Here is a 17,012-nt window from a genome sequence, read left to right on the forward strand (position 1 = left end):
GTGGCCTAGAGCTCAGAGGCCATGGACCATCCAAACCCGAGTGTCATCACAGCCTGTGGCGGAGGCTGCCCTCATAGTGGCCGTGGTTATAACCTTCCCACTTCATCCCTGAGGGGCACTAGCAGGATGTCTGCAGTCAGGCCAGCTTCACTTTTCACTCACGCCATCATTCCTTCACTTGCTTGTTCATACATTCTCCGGTACCACTAGGTGCCCCCTGAACCCTTCAGTTCTGTGCCTCTTCTTGCTCCCTCTCGCATCCAAGATGGCACCTGAGGCCCAGTGCCCACCAAGCTGATGGTTATGCGTAAGGTTGGCTCATAAGTGGTAGGAAGAATCTTTTCTATGTTAAAAATGCAATAGCTTGTTGAAGCCATTGTCTGTCTTCTCCCCAGGGGTCCGAAGAGCACAGATGTTCGTTATCCTTTGGGTAGGGTGGTGGAATGAGAAGAGTTGCAGTTCTCCATAGAAACGTCTTGAAAAACAAGTAGTTCAAGATCTTCTCCAATTTGATTTACAGGAGATTGTCTATTTCTGGGCCTAATTTCGCTGAGAGTTGTGGAGGGTTCATTTTTAAAGCACTGAGAGACCCTCCACGGTGGAAAAATAAGCACTATTTCTGATAGTACCGAATCTGTGGTAAAAATAGCTGTGCTTCCCCACCCCCTGGTGGGAGGGAAGCAACTTCTTTCTGTTATGATCTCCCTCCGAATACAAAGTCCTTCTGAGCCTTGGATCTCAGATTTGAGCCTCCAGCTCTTCCAGGGCTTTCTTCCCCATGGCTTGCTAAAATAATTGCGTGATTCTCCCTTGGCTCTGTAGTCAGCAGCAGCCATAGCATGAGCCTTTGAGCAAAGAGGGTTTCTCCTCCATGAGTTGCAGTGCTCGGCTTTACAAGCTGTGGCAGCCCTTCGGAGTAAGCCTCCTCTGCACACCAGCTTGAGAATTTCCTGTCCCCAAGCTCCGTCCCCATCCCCAGCCTCCTCAGGGTTGATGTTTATGTGGCCCCCTTTTTGGATCTTGGGAACTCTTCTCTTAGCTTGTTTGGTTATTTTTATTTGGCAGGTAAGCCATGGCTTTTGGAACTTCTCATTGGACTATGATTTAAGAATACCGTAAAGATGGTACTCAAAAGGTCAAACCTTTGCAATCTTCACAGAATAGATTGACAAATCCAGAGATAGATAAAATCTCCAGCTTGGAGAGACATATTTCACCTTGGCTTGCCTTCCTCTTCCTTTTAGAGACTTTACCTTCTTTTATTTTTTTCTGAGAAATTCCCTCTTGCTCATCTTTGCATGGTTAGTGAGTAGCAAAAGAAATGCAAATGATCTCTTTTTAAGGGAGCACATGTCCCAGCTTCTGGGAGTAGATTCACTTGAAATCTTCCAGGCAATGGGTGTAGATTAATCGGGTTCCCAAAGGACGTTCTCCTGCAAGCCGACTCTGCCGAGGCTATAGCACTTGCTTCCAATACGTTTTGCCTTGGACCCCCGTCCTCTGCTCTCAGATATGGCTCTTCTTGCCTTGTTTAGCCTCCACGTTTTCCCTCACAATGACCTTGCATTACAGTCTTGGTCTGTCCCAGGGTTTCTCAACAATAGCACTGTTGACAGTTGAGACCAACAGTGCTTTGTGTGGGGATTGTCTTGCGCATTGCAGGATGTTTAGCAGCATCCCTGTCCTCTACCACTAGAGCCAGTAGCACACCCTACCCAAGTCGTGACAACCAAAAATGAATTCAGACATTGCCAAATGTGCCCCCAGGGTGGGGAGTGGGGTATAAGATCGTCCCAGGTTGACAGCCACTGGTCCATCCAAAGGAGGGCTATTTCTTTAGCTGTTAGCATCATCACAGCAGGGTCTGAATGTGGTGCCCCATGGAAGCTAGTTCCTGTTGTTGGTTGGTTTTACTGATGAATCAAGTGCAGATGCCTGGTTAATTCTTGGGATGAAACATTATGCCCTTCTTCCTTCTTTGAAGAATCTTTTGACTGCTTCAGATTGGCCTGTGCATGAGGGGAAATGCAAATTGCAGGCTCTGCTTCTGCTGACCTTTGCTCCAAAGGCGCTTTATGCTCTTCCGAGAAAAAGCACCATGGAGACGTGGAGTGACAGCTCCGCCATCTGCATGTAGGAGGCAGGACCCACGTGATGAGCAGGCCTAACAGTCAGTGTGGCCTCAACAGAGTGACTGGAAGGGCCCAAACAATCCCCCAACACACGTGTCCCCCACATACGCAACCCCCAGTCACTGGTCTGAACTCTCCTCCAGTCAAGAGCGGGTGGTCGCTTATGAAAATGAAAAGAACCCCAGCAAGGAAAGCTATCAGTGATGAAGACCTTACCTTGAATTTATGACGTGCTTTCCACCGCGACAGGTGCTTAGGAGCAGGCTTTATTTGATGATAAGAGAGTGGAAAAACGTAATGAAACTAGATTCTAAAGGAAATCTTCCCGAAGATGGGGAAGAGATGTGAAAGAGGAGGGGAGAAAGTATGACCCATGAGACTAAGCCAGCCTTACAGAAATAACAGTGATGTGTACTGAGCTCTCACCATGTGCTGGGGTCTGTGCAAAACACTGCATATCCAGCCTTCGTAACAGCCTAGGGAGGGAGGTATTCTCCCCATTTTACAGATGAGGGAATAGGGTGAACCCCCCTTCACAGTTTATCTAGAGCTATCCTCTTAAAGATCCAGGGATACATGGCTGGTGTAAAACTTCTGCTCATTCAGAATTCATGTCGTCCTGTGGTACCAACAGGGAAAAGGGCGATCACCTGCAACATGTGGGGAATCATGGCTTGTGTCACCAGTGCGCCTCCCAGCGTTCCCTGTCTGAGAGTCACCTTGGGGACTTTAACATGCCACCAGCCTTCTGGGTGACTGGGAAAGTAAGGAGGACCCCCCCTCCCCCTATTTGGGGTTGGGCCCCAAGCAGTGCTGCTTAAGCTGCTGTGTTTCTCAGAGCCCACCCTGGTGGACTCTGGAGGAGGGGAACATCCAAGACAGACAGCAGACTTGGCTGTGCCTCCTCAGGCACCTGTGCAAACCTCTCCAGCCTGAGCCCACTCAGCGAAGGAACTCCGTGTCGACCTGTCTGCTGGTTGACCAGACGTGTCTAGATCTGCTGACGCCCAGCTGAGCCCAAGGGTGAATGTCCCAACCTGGCCACCACGCCCACCTCAATATTGAAGATTACTGTAGGGGCTGAGGTTTTTAGAACATCCCAGTTGGAAGACAAGAATAACACAGCTTTTATTTTATCACAAATGTTGTTGCAAAGAACCAGATGTAGGGCAGTCATCTCAACCTCTCGGTTCAGGGGTAACTGCCTGCATTCCCACTTGACATCCTGGCCCTTCGACAGGGAACCATGAGCATGGCCCGTGCGTGTGGCATCCATGCTCATTGCCCTGCTTGCTCTGTGAGGTGGAAGGGAACTAGAAGAGGCTGTCTTCTTGTCACTACCTTCCTGCCAATGGTGCATTTCCACCCAGGCTTTTAGTTCCAGGGGTATTTGAGGATTTACAGCTGAGTGACTCTCCCTTGTTGTTTGCTCTGCCTGGCTTGTGAATCCAGTAGGCCTGCAAGTCCTCCAGAATTCTTTCCGTCTAACCAGCCCCGATTCCCGCCAGCCGTGCTCCTCCCTGCCCAGGGCTCTCCGAGCTGCGCCCTGTGTGTTGTAGTATTTACTGACCTTTCCTCCTGTTTCTTTTTTCCCCACAGTGTGGCAAAGGAGCAGAAAACTTCGACAAGTTCTTCACACGAGGGCAACCCGTGTTAACGCCGCCTGATCAGCTGGTCATTGCTAACATAGATCAGTCTGATTTTGAAGGGTTCTCGTATGTCAACCCCCAGTTTCTGCACCCCATCTTACAAAGCGCAGTATGAAACTCACCAAGGAGAACAAACGCGTCCCCAGCCCCCAGGACCCCCTACCCCCAGCAGTGGGAAATGATCCTTCACCCTAAAATTTTAAGGCCATGGCCTTGTTTCTTGTTCCAGATGGAGGCCTGAAAATTGTAGGGTTATTAGTCCAAATGTGATCAACTGTTCAGGGTCTCTCTCTCACAACCAAGAACGTTATCTTAGTGGAAGATGATACAATGTGCAGTGTCCAGTTTAATTATGTAGAAGTCACATCTGGCTGTAGGTTAACCCTTCCTAGAAAGCAGACACTCTTGCCCCTTTTTTGGTACGATTTGATATATTTTCCGTGCCCTCTGTCAATTTTCACCATTGAGATCCCTCAGGCAGAGTGATAAAGTGAACCTGCCCCCGTCCAGTTGGCTGGAAGCATGTCCAGCCAAGCCAAGACATCTTGGGATTGAAAGAACAGGGCACCCAGAGGGTGGTGAGCAAGGCGGGACTGGGGGCGGGGAGGCTTCAAAACGCCCACTGCTTGTCTTCTCTGCCTCGACGGAAACAGTCCCTGGAATCCGAGAGGCCAGGAGGAATCTAGTCCTACTGGCGAGTCATTTGCCAGCTCGCCGTTCCCAGACGTTGACAGTTGTAACCCAATCATGGTCCAGCGGTTACCAGTTTAAAAAAAGAGAGAAAGAAAGCCTCAAATGAGCGTTCGGTGAATCTGTCATCTTGTACCCTACTTGGTTGATAACTATCTTGATACTTGCATTTCTTTTTAAGAGGCCAAATCTTCTAAGGACTTTGCTAAATGAGCATGTGAAATCATTTCAGATCAAGGAAAAAACCAGTGTGTATGTCTGTTCATTTTAATCTCTGGGAGATTATTCTGCGATCCAGGGTGCCATCAGCAATCATGCCACTACTCACGAGTGTCATTAGCCAACCTCCCCCCCCACCACACTCCCTACTTCCTGAGAAGCTGAAGTGTACGCCCATCCCCTTTTGTACTTATTTATTTAACAAGCTGCAGTGTCGTTTATGAGAGTACGATGTACAGTAACTTAATCAAGTGTTGACTCGAGCATCTGTCTCTGTTGACTGGTCTCCCCCCCACGCCCAGCCCTTGACATCCACTTAGGGGTGAAAACCAGGGCAGTCTTACTTCCCATTTCAGTTCATTTGGAATGACACACCTGGAGCTGTATAATCAGGAAAACTGGATAGCATATCAGCTCAAAGATGTTTTACTGCTAGAAGGATTTTAATATGTTTTGCAAATGCATCATGCAATGAATTTTGCATGTTTATAATAAATCTTAAGTGAATCTATATTATTGATATAATCGTATCAAGTATAAAGAGAGTATTATAATAATTTTATAAGACACAACTGTGCTATATTTGTGTAAAGCTCTTCTTTCTAACCGGCTTTTTATGATTTTTAGCTTAATTCTTCGCTGCCGTGCTACCCCCACCCCACGCATACCCTGCATATTGGCACTGTATCAGATATATTAATTTTTTACCATAGACCTAACTTTGAAAATGAATGGTTACTTTACATGATCCATTAGGCTTAAATATATGTATATAAATATTTGATTCTACCTGCAAACAAAAGTTTTGTTTTGGGGGATTATTTTTGGGACGAGACTCTTAACCTCCTAACGCCATCTTCTGGTTCCTACGCCGCTCTTCCTCTTGGGGACCATGGGAAGTGTTTGACTCCGGGATGCCTGGTATGTGTCATCCCAGCCCCCCAGGCTGGAATCTGTTTTGCTCCTCCTTCCAGCCTTGTTACTGTTAGTGACTTGGGGTGGGAGGGACAGGAAGACTCCCTGGTATGTGCTCGAGGACCCCAGAAGCACGCTGCCCGACTGCTGGCCCTGAACGACCAGCTGTTTGCTCCAGCGCAGACAGACTTCCTGAGACGGACGGTCCTGCGGCCCTGGGTGGAGCCAGCCCTGGAGCCACGGGCAGACTCTCTTTAGAGCCTGCAGATTTTCTCCCAGCCTTGAGAGGACTGGCCTTTCCGGTCTTGTGAGGAGCCTTCTGTGGGACACCATCCTATTGTGAGGTCCTCAGAGGAGCCAGCCTTCTACACAGGAGGGAAATGCCCAATGGGAGCAGCTGCCTGTCCTCCCAGAGGGCAGCTCTGTTTCCCCTCTTCCCCATGGGCGTCTCCCAGCTCAGCACCACCTCGTTTTTACTCGCTGGCTGTTTGCCTGAAATTCTTGTAACGCATGACCCCAGAAAGGGCTTTCAGGTGAGAGGCATGGGCTGTCCTGGACACCGTCAACTGGAGGAAGAGAGAGAGTGGGCGTGGGTCAGGCGACTTCTCCATCTTTTAGGGACTGTGGACTTCAAAACTCAGAAGGGGCCCCTGCACAACCAGAGCTGCAGTCCTGCTGGTCGGTGCACGTTTTGGGGACGCTTCCTCCCCAGGTGCACCTGATTCAGGGTGACAGAAAAGGAACCAGTTTATAGAAAGAGCCTGGAGAGAAAAGGGCCAGGGCCAGTAACCCACCCTGCCCCCGAATGGAGCTCCAGCAGAACCGATCCCCAGCCAAGCCCCTAGAGGTGAAGAAAGTTCCAGAAAGGAACACAGAGGGTTGTGGACCGGTTGTTCCAGAGCCCCATGCTGCCTGCTTGTTTTAAGCAAGCAGCGGGCTCCAGCTCTCCCTCAAACAGCCAACACATTTCCAAATTATTCCTATTTCTCTAGGAAACATTCAACATCGCAGCCAGCTTGTGTTCTTTCAGAATGTGTGGCCAGGTTTTAAAAGAAAGTGCCCTGACGGTGGAGCCCAGCACTCTGTCCAAGGGACGGCAGGCTCGAGCACAAACCTGGGGGGCAGCAGTAAAAATCAGGGCCCGGTGAAGTGTTTCTACAGTGTAGCCTGGTCTGTGCGTTGCTGTGCACTGAATTTGATGAAGGTTAATGCTTTGAAGAGCTGAGCAGCCCGAGACAGTCATTGCTGAAAGGATAAATCATGTGGGAAAAGGTTAACCACTGTTAGCCACAGGAGCGATTTGTGAAATTCTCTGGCACTGTCCCAGTCACTTCTGGGCGTTGTGTAAAACAGAACAGTGGGGAGGGGGCTGCCCTTCTAACTGCAGCAGCCCTGTTAGAGGCCGGAATGGGGAGGACGCCTTGAAGGGTCAGGTCACCGGAGGACTCTAGGAAATACCAGCCCCCGAGCACTGCCCATCTCACTGGGGCCTGTGGAGGTCCGGCCGCCTGGCAGGATCTAGCACAGTCTGAGTCTCCATCAGACTCACTGGTCCGTGACTCCAAAAAGCCATTCAAATTGGCTTGCATTGTTTTCCCTTGGAAGGTGGCCACTGCTCAGCAGTGGAAGCTCCCTCTGAGGCTGCAGGCCGGTGGGTTGGCAGCCTTCTCCTGGCATCTCATCTAAAGCCATTAGTTGCTTGGTTTGAATGGAAGAAACTGGAGTGTGCTGCCAATTGCAACCCTCAGAGGTTAATGGGAGGTTCACCCAAGGCAAGAACTAATTCAAAGGTCCGTACGAAACCCCAGGAACCGAAATGGTTGCTCTTGAGCACATCTACTTCCCTCTTATCCTCGTGACAAGTTAGTGCAGACTCCCTGCCTTCGCTTATGAGATATGTCAGGCTTGCTTATTGGGAATTTTGGTAGAAAATCAGAGGGTTGAGAGCTCTTTGGAAACTTGACCTGAGACAGTCATTGAAAGATTATGAAAGATCAAGATGAATGCAAGCCCGAAAACGATCGTTGAGCACCTCTCTGAGCTCCAGTTCTTGGCAGAGTGTGATGACTTGCTGGAATGAGGGTACAGACCCCAAGAGAACCACCTGTTGATGTTCTGAGAAGGGAGAGGTCAGTGGAGGCTAAAGTCGGCAAGGAGTTTCGAGAAGAGCAGGGTTTGAGTGTGTCTGGAAGGATGCTTGCAGTAGGAGAAAGCAGGAAGGGAGGCGAAGGAGAGGGCATCTTGGTAAGGAAGCTGCTGCCATTTTTAATGGCTTTCACTTGGAGGTCATTGGTGCAGGTGAAAGTCACCGTCTGCTGGTCCTTGAGAGCGAGTTTATTGTCAGGGATACAGTCTATTCCTCCCCAGAAAGCATCTCCCAAATGCCAGCAGCATCCTCACCAGCTGCTAGAAGCCCCCTTCCCCTCCCTACCTTGACGTGACTCAGAATTCCTTGGTTCCCTGGGCAGAGCTAAATCCTGTAGCCTACCCTGGAAGCCAGTAGGTTCCCAGCCATTTGTGGCTTCCTGTTGAGAATTATGGCAGCTGGGGATAGATGGAGAAGTTGCAAAAACAACTAACACTGCAGTTCCCACCTGATTCCACTTAGCAGGAGAACTTTGAGCTTTTTGCTGGGATTTGTTTTCTCAGTACTGAAGGAGGAGGAGGAAAGTGAGAGTCTTCTGTTTTTAAAAGCCTCAGAAAGGCAACAAACACCATGTGTCAGTCATTTTCTCACTTTGTCTTATGAAGTCACCTATTTCTTGTGTGTGTGTATATCACACCGTTCCCTGTTTCTTTAAACCCAGCAAGGGCAGGAGTGCCTGTTCTCCCGCTGAGCACGCTGAACAGTCATGACCATCAAATGGACGCTGAGCCAGGGTCCCAAAGGAGGATGACCGTAAGGGTTACAGGAACAGCAAAGGCATGACAGTTATAGTGAAGGAAAAGGAGGCTCTGGTTATTAGTGACTACACACTAATTTGTCAAGGAGTGTTGGGAAATATTTTTAAAAATCATTTTCCTCGAGCTGCTTGGTTACATATCGTGAAATATACCAGGCTGTAAACACTTCTGTCATTTCCCATTTGGGCTGATCCCACAAATCTAGGGAACGTTACATATTTCTGCTGTTAGAAGACACAGAAAAATGGAAAAGGTTACCTGAGTTATGCATGGAGGAACAGTCGTCTGGAAATGGTGTCAGCCACGATTCTGTCAATTCCATAATGTCAGGGACCCATTGGGAGGGTGGAAAGTGGTGAGCACTTAGTATCCATGTAATCATGTGTCAGTTAATAACCATGTAGGTCGAACTCAGTAGTCAAACAGCCTTACACTGACCCTACACCATGGCCCACAAGTTCCAAAGACTTTTTTTAAAACTTAAGAATTAATTTGTTAATTCCAATAGAACAACTGAATATACTGGGCTATTTGTACTTTTTTATAGAGAACTGTAATAACTCAATTCTTTAAAAATAAGTTTTTAAAATAAAACTGACGATTTCATAAGATTCCAATCACATGGAGCCTTTAGGAGGACTCAACTGGGGTCAACTAGAGCACCCCTGACCTGCACTCCCAGTGCAGGATTTTCCCATGCCTGTGGAGTATGGAGTCCACATCAGAATGACTGGATGTTCAGGTGGAACGTGTTGGCTGACTGATGCCCTCTGTTTTTAATAGACACTGGGGACAACTCTCTAAGGTCTAGAAACTTTCAGACCAGAGGAAAGATGGCTTTATTGTTCCCCTTCAAGATGCAGCCCTAGGATAGCATTCCTGGGGGTCCCCGGGACCCCTTTCCTTACTCTGTGAGGCTCTGTGACCACCTTTGGCTTTGGGGGAAGGGCACTGCCTCAGCTCTGTCTGTAGTCTCCGTGGGTCCCCAGGTCCCTCACAGTCAGTGAAAATTCAGAGATGCCCTACAAGGATTTTGCCCACTGGGCAATTCAGAAATCCTTCAGTCTCCCCAAGAAAGGAGAGGCGGCAGCAGAGGTGCCCGCTGGCGTCTGTTTCACAGCTCTCTCTCATGCGAGGAGACAGGACCCTACTTTTCAGAAAATAGGGATCAAGTCCACTTTCTAAGACCCTTTTTTCTAAAATAAGACAAAAGATGGCTTTGCGTTTTCTGATTAAACAACTGTGTCTTTGTCTCCTCTGCTTAGCTTCAGGGGTATTTATTCCTGTGATTGTTCGTAGATTTTTGTTGATGCTCTTCCTGGAAGAATGTGAGTCTTTCCTCGAGGAGATTAGTGGATTCTTCAAAATCCTATGTGAAGGCAGTTATCCTTTTGAGTCTAAATGATCTAAAAATTCACCTCACTTCCTTTCTGTTAGGGTCTTCCAGAATATCTTTTATAGAGGGTCAAAAACATTTGAAATCATTGCTTTTGCTTCATGATTTTTTTTTTTTTGATGAAGGACGTGCCACGTTTAAACCGTTAATTGAAAAGCGTCATATAAGACCCCAAATTTGTACAGAGGAGAAAGTGGAGGGGAGGGAGGTTGAGGTTTTCCTTTGGTTTAAGCACCTCCTGACAGGACGTAGACGCCATTCAATGGTCAGATAACAATTGGTTTTTAGCAGGCGCGATGGGTGTGTAAATTACCGCATTGCTTCCCTCATGGCGTATGACCTCTAATCTTTGTTTGCATGATATGCTTTGTTAGATACATTAATTGTAGTTTGGAAGCAAGTGTGTATGAATAAAGATAACGATCATTCCTTAGTGACTTGGTCTCGTTTGCATCTTTTGTGGCACTGCAGTTACTTTTCATCAGATGTTCATCTTGTAGCCTCTGACTCTGTCACGCTGCGCAGAGCATGTCATCTTCCCCCCTTGTTACACACGCCTCTCCATTTAAGTTCACATTTTTTTCTTAAAATACTTCATTCTTTGCATTGAAGCCAAAACAGTTTACTGGGCTAAAGTAGCGGCAGGTCATCCCTTTGTTTGTTTATCGGCCGTTCCTGGAGCACCTGCTCGGGGCCGGGAGTGGTGCAGGCACTGGGAGCGTGTGGAGAGGAAGGCCAGGGCCCCTGCCTGCAAGGAGCTTACGTCCTTGCACCCCAAACTGCACCCCCAAACTTTGGGGTGCCCCCAAGGATGGAAGATCCCCTTCCACTGAAAGGAGGATTCCTAGAAGGAAGCCAGCTCAAATCTTGGGACTTTATCTCCAGAAATAGACATTTTTCACACATCCTGTTGGCTGCACTCTGGACTCAGCTTCAGGACTGTCACCGGTTTTAGTGTCAGCGGCCTCATCCTGTATTTATTTATTCATGAGTGAGAAATCAGGGAAATCTTTAAATGTGGAACAGGTAAGAAACATTCCAAAACACCCAGTGTCTTAAAACTCAACACTCTTGAGGGGATTCGCCTCAAAAAGGATTAAAAACCACCAACAGCAAAAATATCCCTACCTCTGAAAGCCGAGGGTCGGCTTTCGCCAGGTTCAGCTCTGCGTGCTGCCTCACTCTTTTGGGGGCTGCCCTCCCCTCATGCTCACAGCTTTCTCCCAATGCCGCCTCCCTCCCTCCCCACCCGAAGCCCCCTAGTCCTGCCCCTCCCAACGTGCTCTGCATCCACATTGCTTTCCTGCATCCCTTCCCTCGAGGCCTTGCTCCCAGCCCACTTAGCAAATTATCAGATACTAGTGGTGTCCACTGGGTTAGTGTCCCATCCCCCAGCCGCTGTGGCCACACCTGAGCCCCTAGCAGTTAAGGGTCTTTCAGCTGCCAATGCAAGGGCCAGGGGAAGAGTTACTTGGAGGAAGAACGAAGAGCACGATGAGGACCCTCAGAGCAGTGCGTGGTCGCTGGCTCCTGGGCTGGCCATGAACTTGGCCCTGGGCCCGTTCCTCTTACATATGTATGTGGCTGGTGGCTATTCCTCACATTGCCTAGCAGAATAGCACTATCAAGACAGGCTTAAAATGGCTTTTGAGCACACCCTCATCTTCCACCAGTGTGCTGTTTTCTTTTCCATGAGTCTAGTTCAGCTCTGCATTTGATTTTATTTCCTTTTTCCTGCAATGCAGCCCGGAGCACAGTGGGTCATCCTGCACAGATCAGCATCGTCAGAAGCAGCTGGGCTGGGAGGGCCTGAGTCTGCCCACCATGGTTTACTCCTGTGGGGGACCCCAGAGGCCCAGTAAGATGAAACAAGGCTGGTCCTCTCAGCCCCATGGAGGCCGAGGGGATGACCTGAGCACCAGGAGGTGGACAGGCAGCCCCGTCAGGACTTGACAAACTGCCAGTCTCAGAACTGAAGCTCCCTGCAGTCCCTGGAAGCCTGTGCCTTCCTCTCCCCCACACACCTGACACCTGTGACATTGGGGAGCCTCTGGTGGTCCGGCCGCCCATCACTGAGTCAACTCAGAAGGTCTTTCAGCTTGACGTGGTCCCTGCACTCAGGCACACACATCCTCCTCTTCATCCCAGGTTCTCGCCTCAGCCTGGCACCGACACCACCTCCTCTGCATACGTCAACACCCATTTTCTTCTCCCCACCCCGCACCCCTTCACGCCTGTGTGTCCATCTCTGAAGAGGCAGCATACGTGGTGGTTAAGAGCAAAACTCTGCAGCCCACACTGCCTCGTGTCCCAGTTGGTAGTTGTCTGATGGGGGCGAGTGATTTACGCCTCTCTGGGCCTCAGTTTCCTCGTCTGTAAAGGAAGATGATAACGTTAGTGGCTCCCTCACAGGGACGTGGTGAGGACTAAAGAATGAGTTCGTGTGAAGCGTTAGAACAGAGCCTCCCATGGGGAAAGTGCTGCCTCATCACTAGGGTGGGAAACCACGGCTTGTGGTACCACTAAAACCAAGCAGTGGGCGGTGCCGTGGCAGGAGAAGGGCTTAGGGCTTTTCTCTCTTTTAGTCCTTTTGGAGAGAGGGGGCCATGTGTCAGCTGATGAGGGGATTCCCAGTGTGAAGATAATCATCCAGCCAACCTTGGAGTCTAGGAACAGGCTGAGCAGAGATGGGCGGGGACCACAGGCTGGGGATGGTTGTTCTGTAACAGGAATTCAGTGTTCACGGAGAGGAGCAGCTGGGCTGCGTAGGAGGGAGACCAGAGGAGCACCTGCCAATGCCCACCTTGCAGCACCCACGGGCCCCACTGTGCCCCACTAGGGGCGGCCAGCAGGTGCCTAGCCACCTGTCGCCACCCCAGCTCTGCTCAGCAAAAACTCACTGGCCCCAGCAGTGTGAGCCCCGGGAGACAGCCCCAAGCCCCACGCACCCCTGGGCTCCAGGGAGCTCCACGCCTGGCCCTGAGCAGCTGCACAGTGGATGTCGGTTGAAAGAATGAGAGCGAACGTGGGGGGACTCAGGCTCTGTCATCCTGGCTGGCAGAGGCTCCCGATCTACATGAACCTGCCCGGAAATTATGGGCAGTGCCCCTGGTGTAGGGGTGGGAGGGCTCCCTAATTGTGTCGTTAAGTTGGGAGCTCCCTGGGGCAGGCCCGTGGCTAGGATACAATTTAGGGCACAGGGTCAAGCCCAGGGTCAGCACTTCAGCCATAGAATCCCGGCTTCAGCCAGAGCTGCTGACTGGTCATCGTTTTACCCACCACCCTGTCTGGTCAAGTCCTGGTCACGGCTCACCCTGACTCCCCCAGGAGCCTTCTAACTGGTCTAGCCCCTGTGCTCAGCCCCTCTGGTCTGCCCCTCCCTGCAGCCAGAGTGAAGTCCAATCCTGCCACATCTCTTCTTGAGAAAGATCAGATGCCCTGCCATGGCTCTGCAGCCCTGTGCAAACTCTCCCCACCTCTGGCATCGTCTGGCCCTATCTGGCCCTACAGTCTCCTGAGTCTTTGGCCTTCCTTCAGTTCCTCAAATGCACTGTCATGTTTCCAAACACAGGGCCTTTGCACCTGCTGTGCCCTCTGCCTGAAAGGTCCTTCTTCAAGCCTAGTGAATACCCCCTTACCCTATGTTTCAGCTGAATCGTTAACTCTTGGGGAAACCTTCTTCTTCCTCCCCACCAGCTCATCCCTCCCCTCATCCCCTCACCCACTCACTTAGCACCCACATCCCTTCTCGGTTACTTTATCATGGCTGCCATTTACCTTTGTTCGTGGGAATATTTGATTGCCTCCCTTAGCAGTTTGCTTCCCAAAATCAGGCACCTTGTTGGGTTGTAGTTGCAACTGTCCTTCCAGGGAGCAGTGCCGTGTGCAACCCAGAGTGGAAGCTCAAAACCAGCCCGCCGTCCAGTACTGGCCTCGCTCCCCTGCTACCCCTGCTCACCTATATCCAGTCCCAACAGGGTCTATCCTAAAGTCACGGTTCTCAAATGGGGGCAGCTTTGCCCCCCAGGGGACATTTGGCAATGTCTGGAGACATTTTGGCTTGTCACAACTGAAGGGAGGGGCTACGGGCATCTGGGGGGTAAAGGTCAGAGGCCAGGGATGCAGCTGAACATCCCACAACGCACAGGACAGGCCCCACCCCGAGAACGATCGGCCCGAAATGTCAGTGGTGCTGCTGTCGAAAACCATCTTCTAACACCCACTCTGAGTGCTTCCACTCCACGTCTACTGGTCCTCCTGCCTGTCTCCTGGAGGTCACCCTTCGTCCCCCATGGCCCTCTCTGCACGGCAGCCAGCACGGCCTTGTCCAAGCAGTTTCCTTCCCTGCGTAAAGCCCTTCAGTGGCTTCCCATCACCCTTAGAATAAAACCCAAACTTCCCCATGGCTACCAGCCTCACACCACCTGGCTCATGGCACACAGGTCAATGGTCAGGAGGTGAGCTCGGCAAAGTGCTGACTTGTTTATTCTCTCCTTACGTGTGTCCTTTCCCATCAGAATATAGGCTCTGTGACAGGAGCGAGCTTGTCCATCCTGTTCGCTGCTGGAGCCCAGCACCTAGGGCAGGGCCTGGCACGTAGGAGGGGCTCCTAAGTATGTTTGTTGAATGAGTGAATGAATGAATGTATCCCAAGATCGCTCTGAGTCCAGCAAGGTGTGACCCAAACCATTGCTGTGCCATGGCCCGAGCCTTGAGTGTTCACAAACTAATTAAGGAGACAAGATGTACACACAGAGTCAATTAAAGATCAGCTCTCAAACAGCTTTCACAAGCTTCTGCTGGGGAAACCGAGTTCACCGTCTTTGTGCATCGGCCCAGCATCGAGACAAGGGCTGCCTCCGGTTACTCTTGAGGGATCGGTTAAAGCCCTGAGCTTCTTCTCCGGGCTGTCCTGTGCTCCAGGGGTGAAATTACGGTTCAGCTAAAATGCAGATGCACCCGGGCCGAGGCAAAGGCCATATATTTCCACGTCATGTCCCCATCGTGAGAGTGCACATCATGGGGGGCGTGGCTGTGCCTGCACGGAGGGGGCGAGCAGTGCTTTTGGGTCCAAGAAAGCAGAACTGGAGGTCTCCCCAGGATTCTATTTTTACAAAGCTAAATCGATAAAAGTATTGCAGCAAATCGTATTCCAGGCAAGAGACGGGAAAGTACGTACGCTACGGTTCTGAAGAAATGAAAGAGCCAGTGGAAGCTCAAGGACTCAACAGACGCAGGTGAAAATGGCACAAAAGTGATGCAGATTATTCACACACACACACACACACACACACCGCTGAGTGATGACCCAAAGGGTGCCAGGCACTCTTCTGGTCCCTTTATGTGCGTTTATTCAAAGCCCACAGTGACCGCTCAAGGTAGGTCCGATTTGCTGCGCCCATTCTACAGAAGAGGGAAGGGAAGTCTAGAGAGGTTAAATAATAATCCCCGGGTGGGCAACACCGGACTAACAGAGCCAACCGGAAGAGCAGAGATGTGAGCCATGCCAGAGGCCTTCCTGGAGGAGGAGGCAGGGAGGTTGCGGTCTGATGGAGGAAAGGATGAAAGGGGAGGTCACAAACACAAAAAGCCAGTAAATGGGCGGGAGGAGAGGACTAACCCTGATCCAGCACCCACGGTGTCATTTCAGCATAATCATCTCATTTAATCCTCGTGGCACCTCTGATGATTTCCTCCGTTGTTCACATCTTACAGATGGGGAAACTGAGGCCCAAGTTAACTGACCAGCTTCCAGTTACATAACTCCTAAGCAGCACAGTGAGGCTGGGTACCAGGTCTCTCTGACCTTTCTGACCTTGCCATGATCAGGGGACCAAAGAGGCAGCCTGGGTGGGGGGATGTGGGACCTTCCTGGAGGCCTTCTCCCCTTATGACTTCCTTCAAAGCCCACCCCACAACCAAGGGGACGTTACCTTCTCGCACCTGACTATGAGATGATGCCTATGAGACTAGATGCCCTTGTGTGAGTGTTTCTGGAAGCTTCTCTCCCACCTTCACCTGACTTTTTTTTGAGCTGTCTGGGTGTGCGTGGAGGGAGAAAAATAGCACTGTGGTTCTCAGAACCCGGCAGGTACCTTTGCAGCCACCCCACCTCGCTGACTTTTACCTGGAGAGGCCTCAGGGGAAGGAACAAGATGGCAGGGAGCGCTGGCTGGTGCGTGGCTCACCCGCCCACACAGAAAAGCCCTGGTGTTGAAACCCCACCCCCAATCCCAAATCAAAAAAATTGGCACTGTGAGAGTTCAGGTGAGTCCTGGGCGGGGGCGGGGGTGGGGAGGGAGTTAAGGCTGGCCGGGTGAGGGAGCATCATCTAGAGGCTAGGAAGCTTGCGAATGAAAGGGCTGATGTCCTCGGAAATGGGCAGCCCAGGGAGGACAGTCTGGGCTTGGTTGGGGCAGGAGGCTAGGGCAATGCCTTCACCTTTTAGAAAATTTACCAAAATAACACCTGAACCTTGTATGTAATATAGATAAGGGAAAGAAAATGCCATCCCCACGATAACCGCTGTCCTGCTGAAACTGCTTGGTGACTTGCTCACTTTAATTATTATTAATTATTTTGTCACCTTTTCGAGACGGAACAGTGAAGCCCTCTTATCAAGCTCCATCGGGCCTTGAAGCTGGCCTTCTAAAGCGGGATCAGAACACCGACACGCACAGGCCTTAAACATTATGTTGTAACTTAAAGCTTATAAATGCACCACCATTCGGAAAGGTTGAGGGTGTCTCGGAGTGGGGTGTCTCTTTCTTGCATGAACTGTACCGGTAATGGTTGACTTAAAATTTCCAATTTGAGTTTATTCAAAGAGAAGCAAAACATTCGCAGAGACCCCTGAATGCAAAGTCCTTTGAGATTTTTGCAGTGTTTTCTAGTCTTTCAGACGGCCTTGCCCACAGCTGGCTCTATAGCCGTTTTGAAAGCTCATCTTTATTATCTTCCTTAAACATTCTATTTTGTGTTCATTACAACAACTCTATCCTTTGCACTTGTTCATCATCAGTTTATGTGGCATTTGCTTAAATTACTTAGCTACAAAGCAATCTTGTAGTTAGACCTACTGGACTAACGACCATTTTTTTTTTTTGC

At 50.2% G+C, this 17,012-nt stretch overlaps 1 protein-coding gene across 4 annotated transcripts in view; it reads left to right on the top strand.

Annotated features, from left to right (window-relative positions):
- PRKCA (protein kinase C alpha) overlaps positions 1-10,338 on the top strand; it is a 405,935-nt gene extending 395,597 nt beyond the window's left edge. For all 4 annotated transcript variants that reach the window (XM_070560196.1, XM_070560194.1, XM_070560197.1 and 1 more), the window contains one exon: positions 3,732-10,338. In XM_070560196.1, the coding sequence (XP_070416297.1) occupies positions 3,732-3,896 (165 nt within the window). In that variant the 3' untranslated portion in view covers positions 3,897-10,338. The remainder of the gene's footprint in view (positions 1-3,731) is intronic.
- Positions 10,339-17,012: the final 6,674 nt, after the last annotated feature.

Source organism: Equus przewalskii, chromosome 10, assembly GCF_037783145.1.
Source record: "Equus przewalskii isolate Varuska chromosome 10, EquPr2, whole genome shotgun sequence".
NCBI classification, from domain to species: domain Eukaryota; kingdom Metazoa; phylum Chordata; class Mammalia; order Perissodactyla; family Equidae; genus Equus; species Equus przewalskii.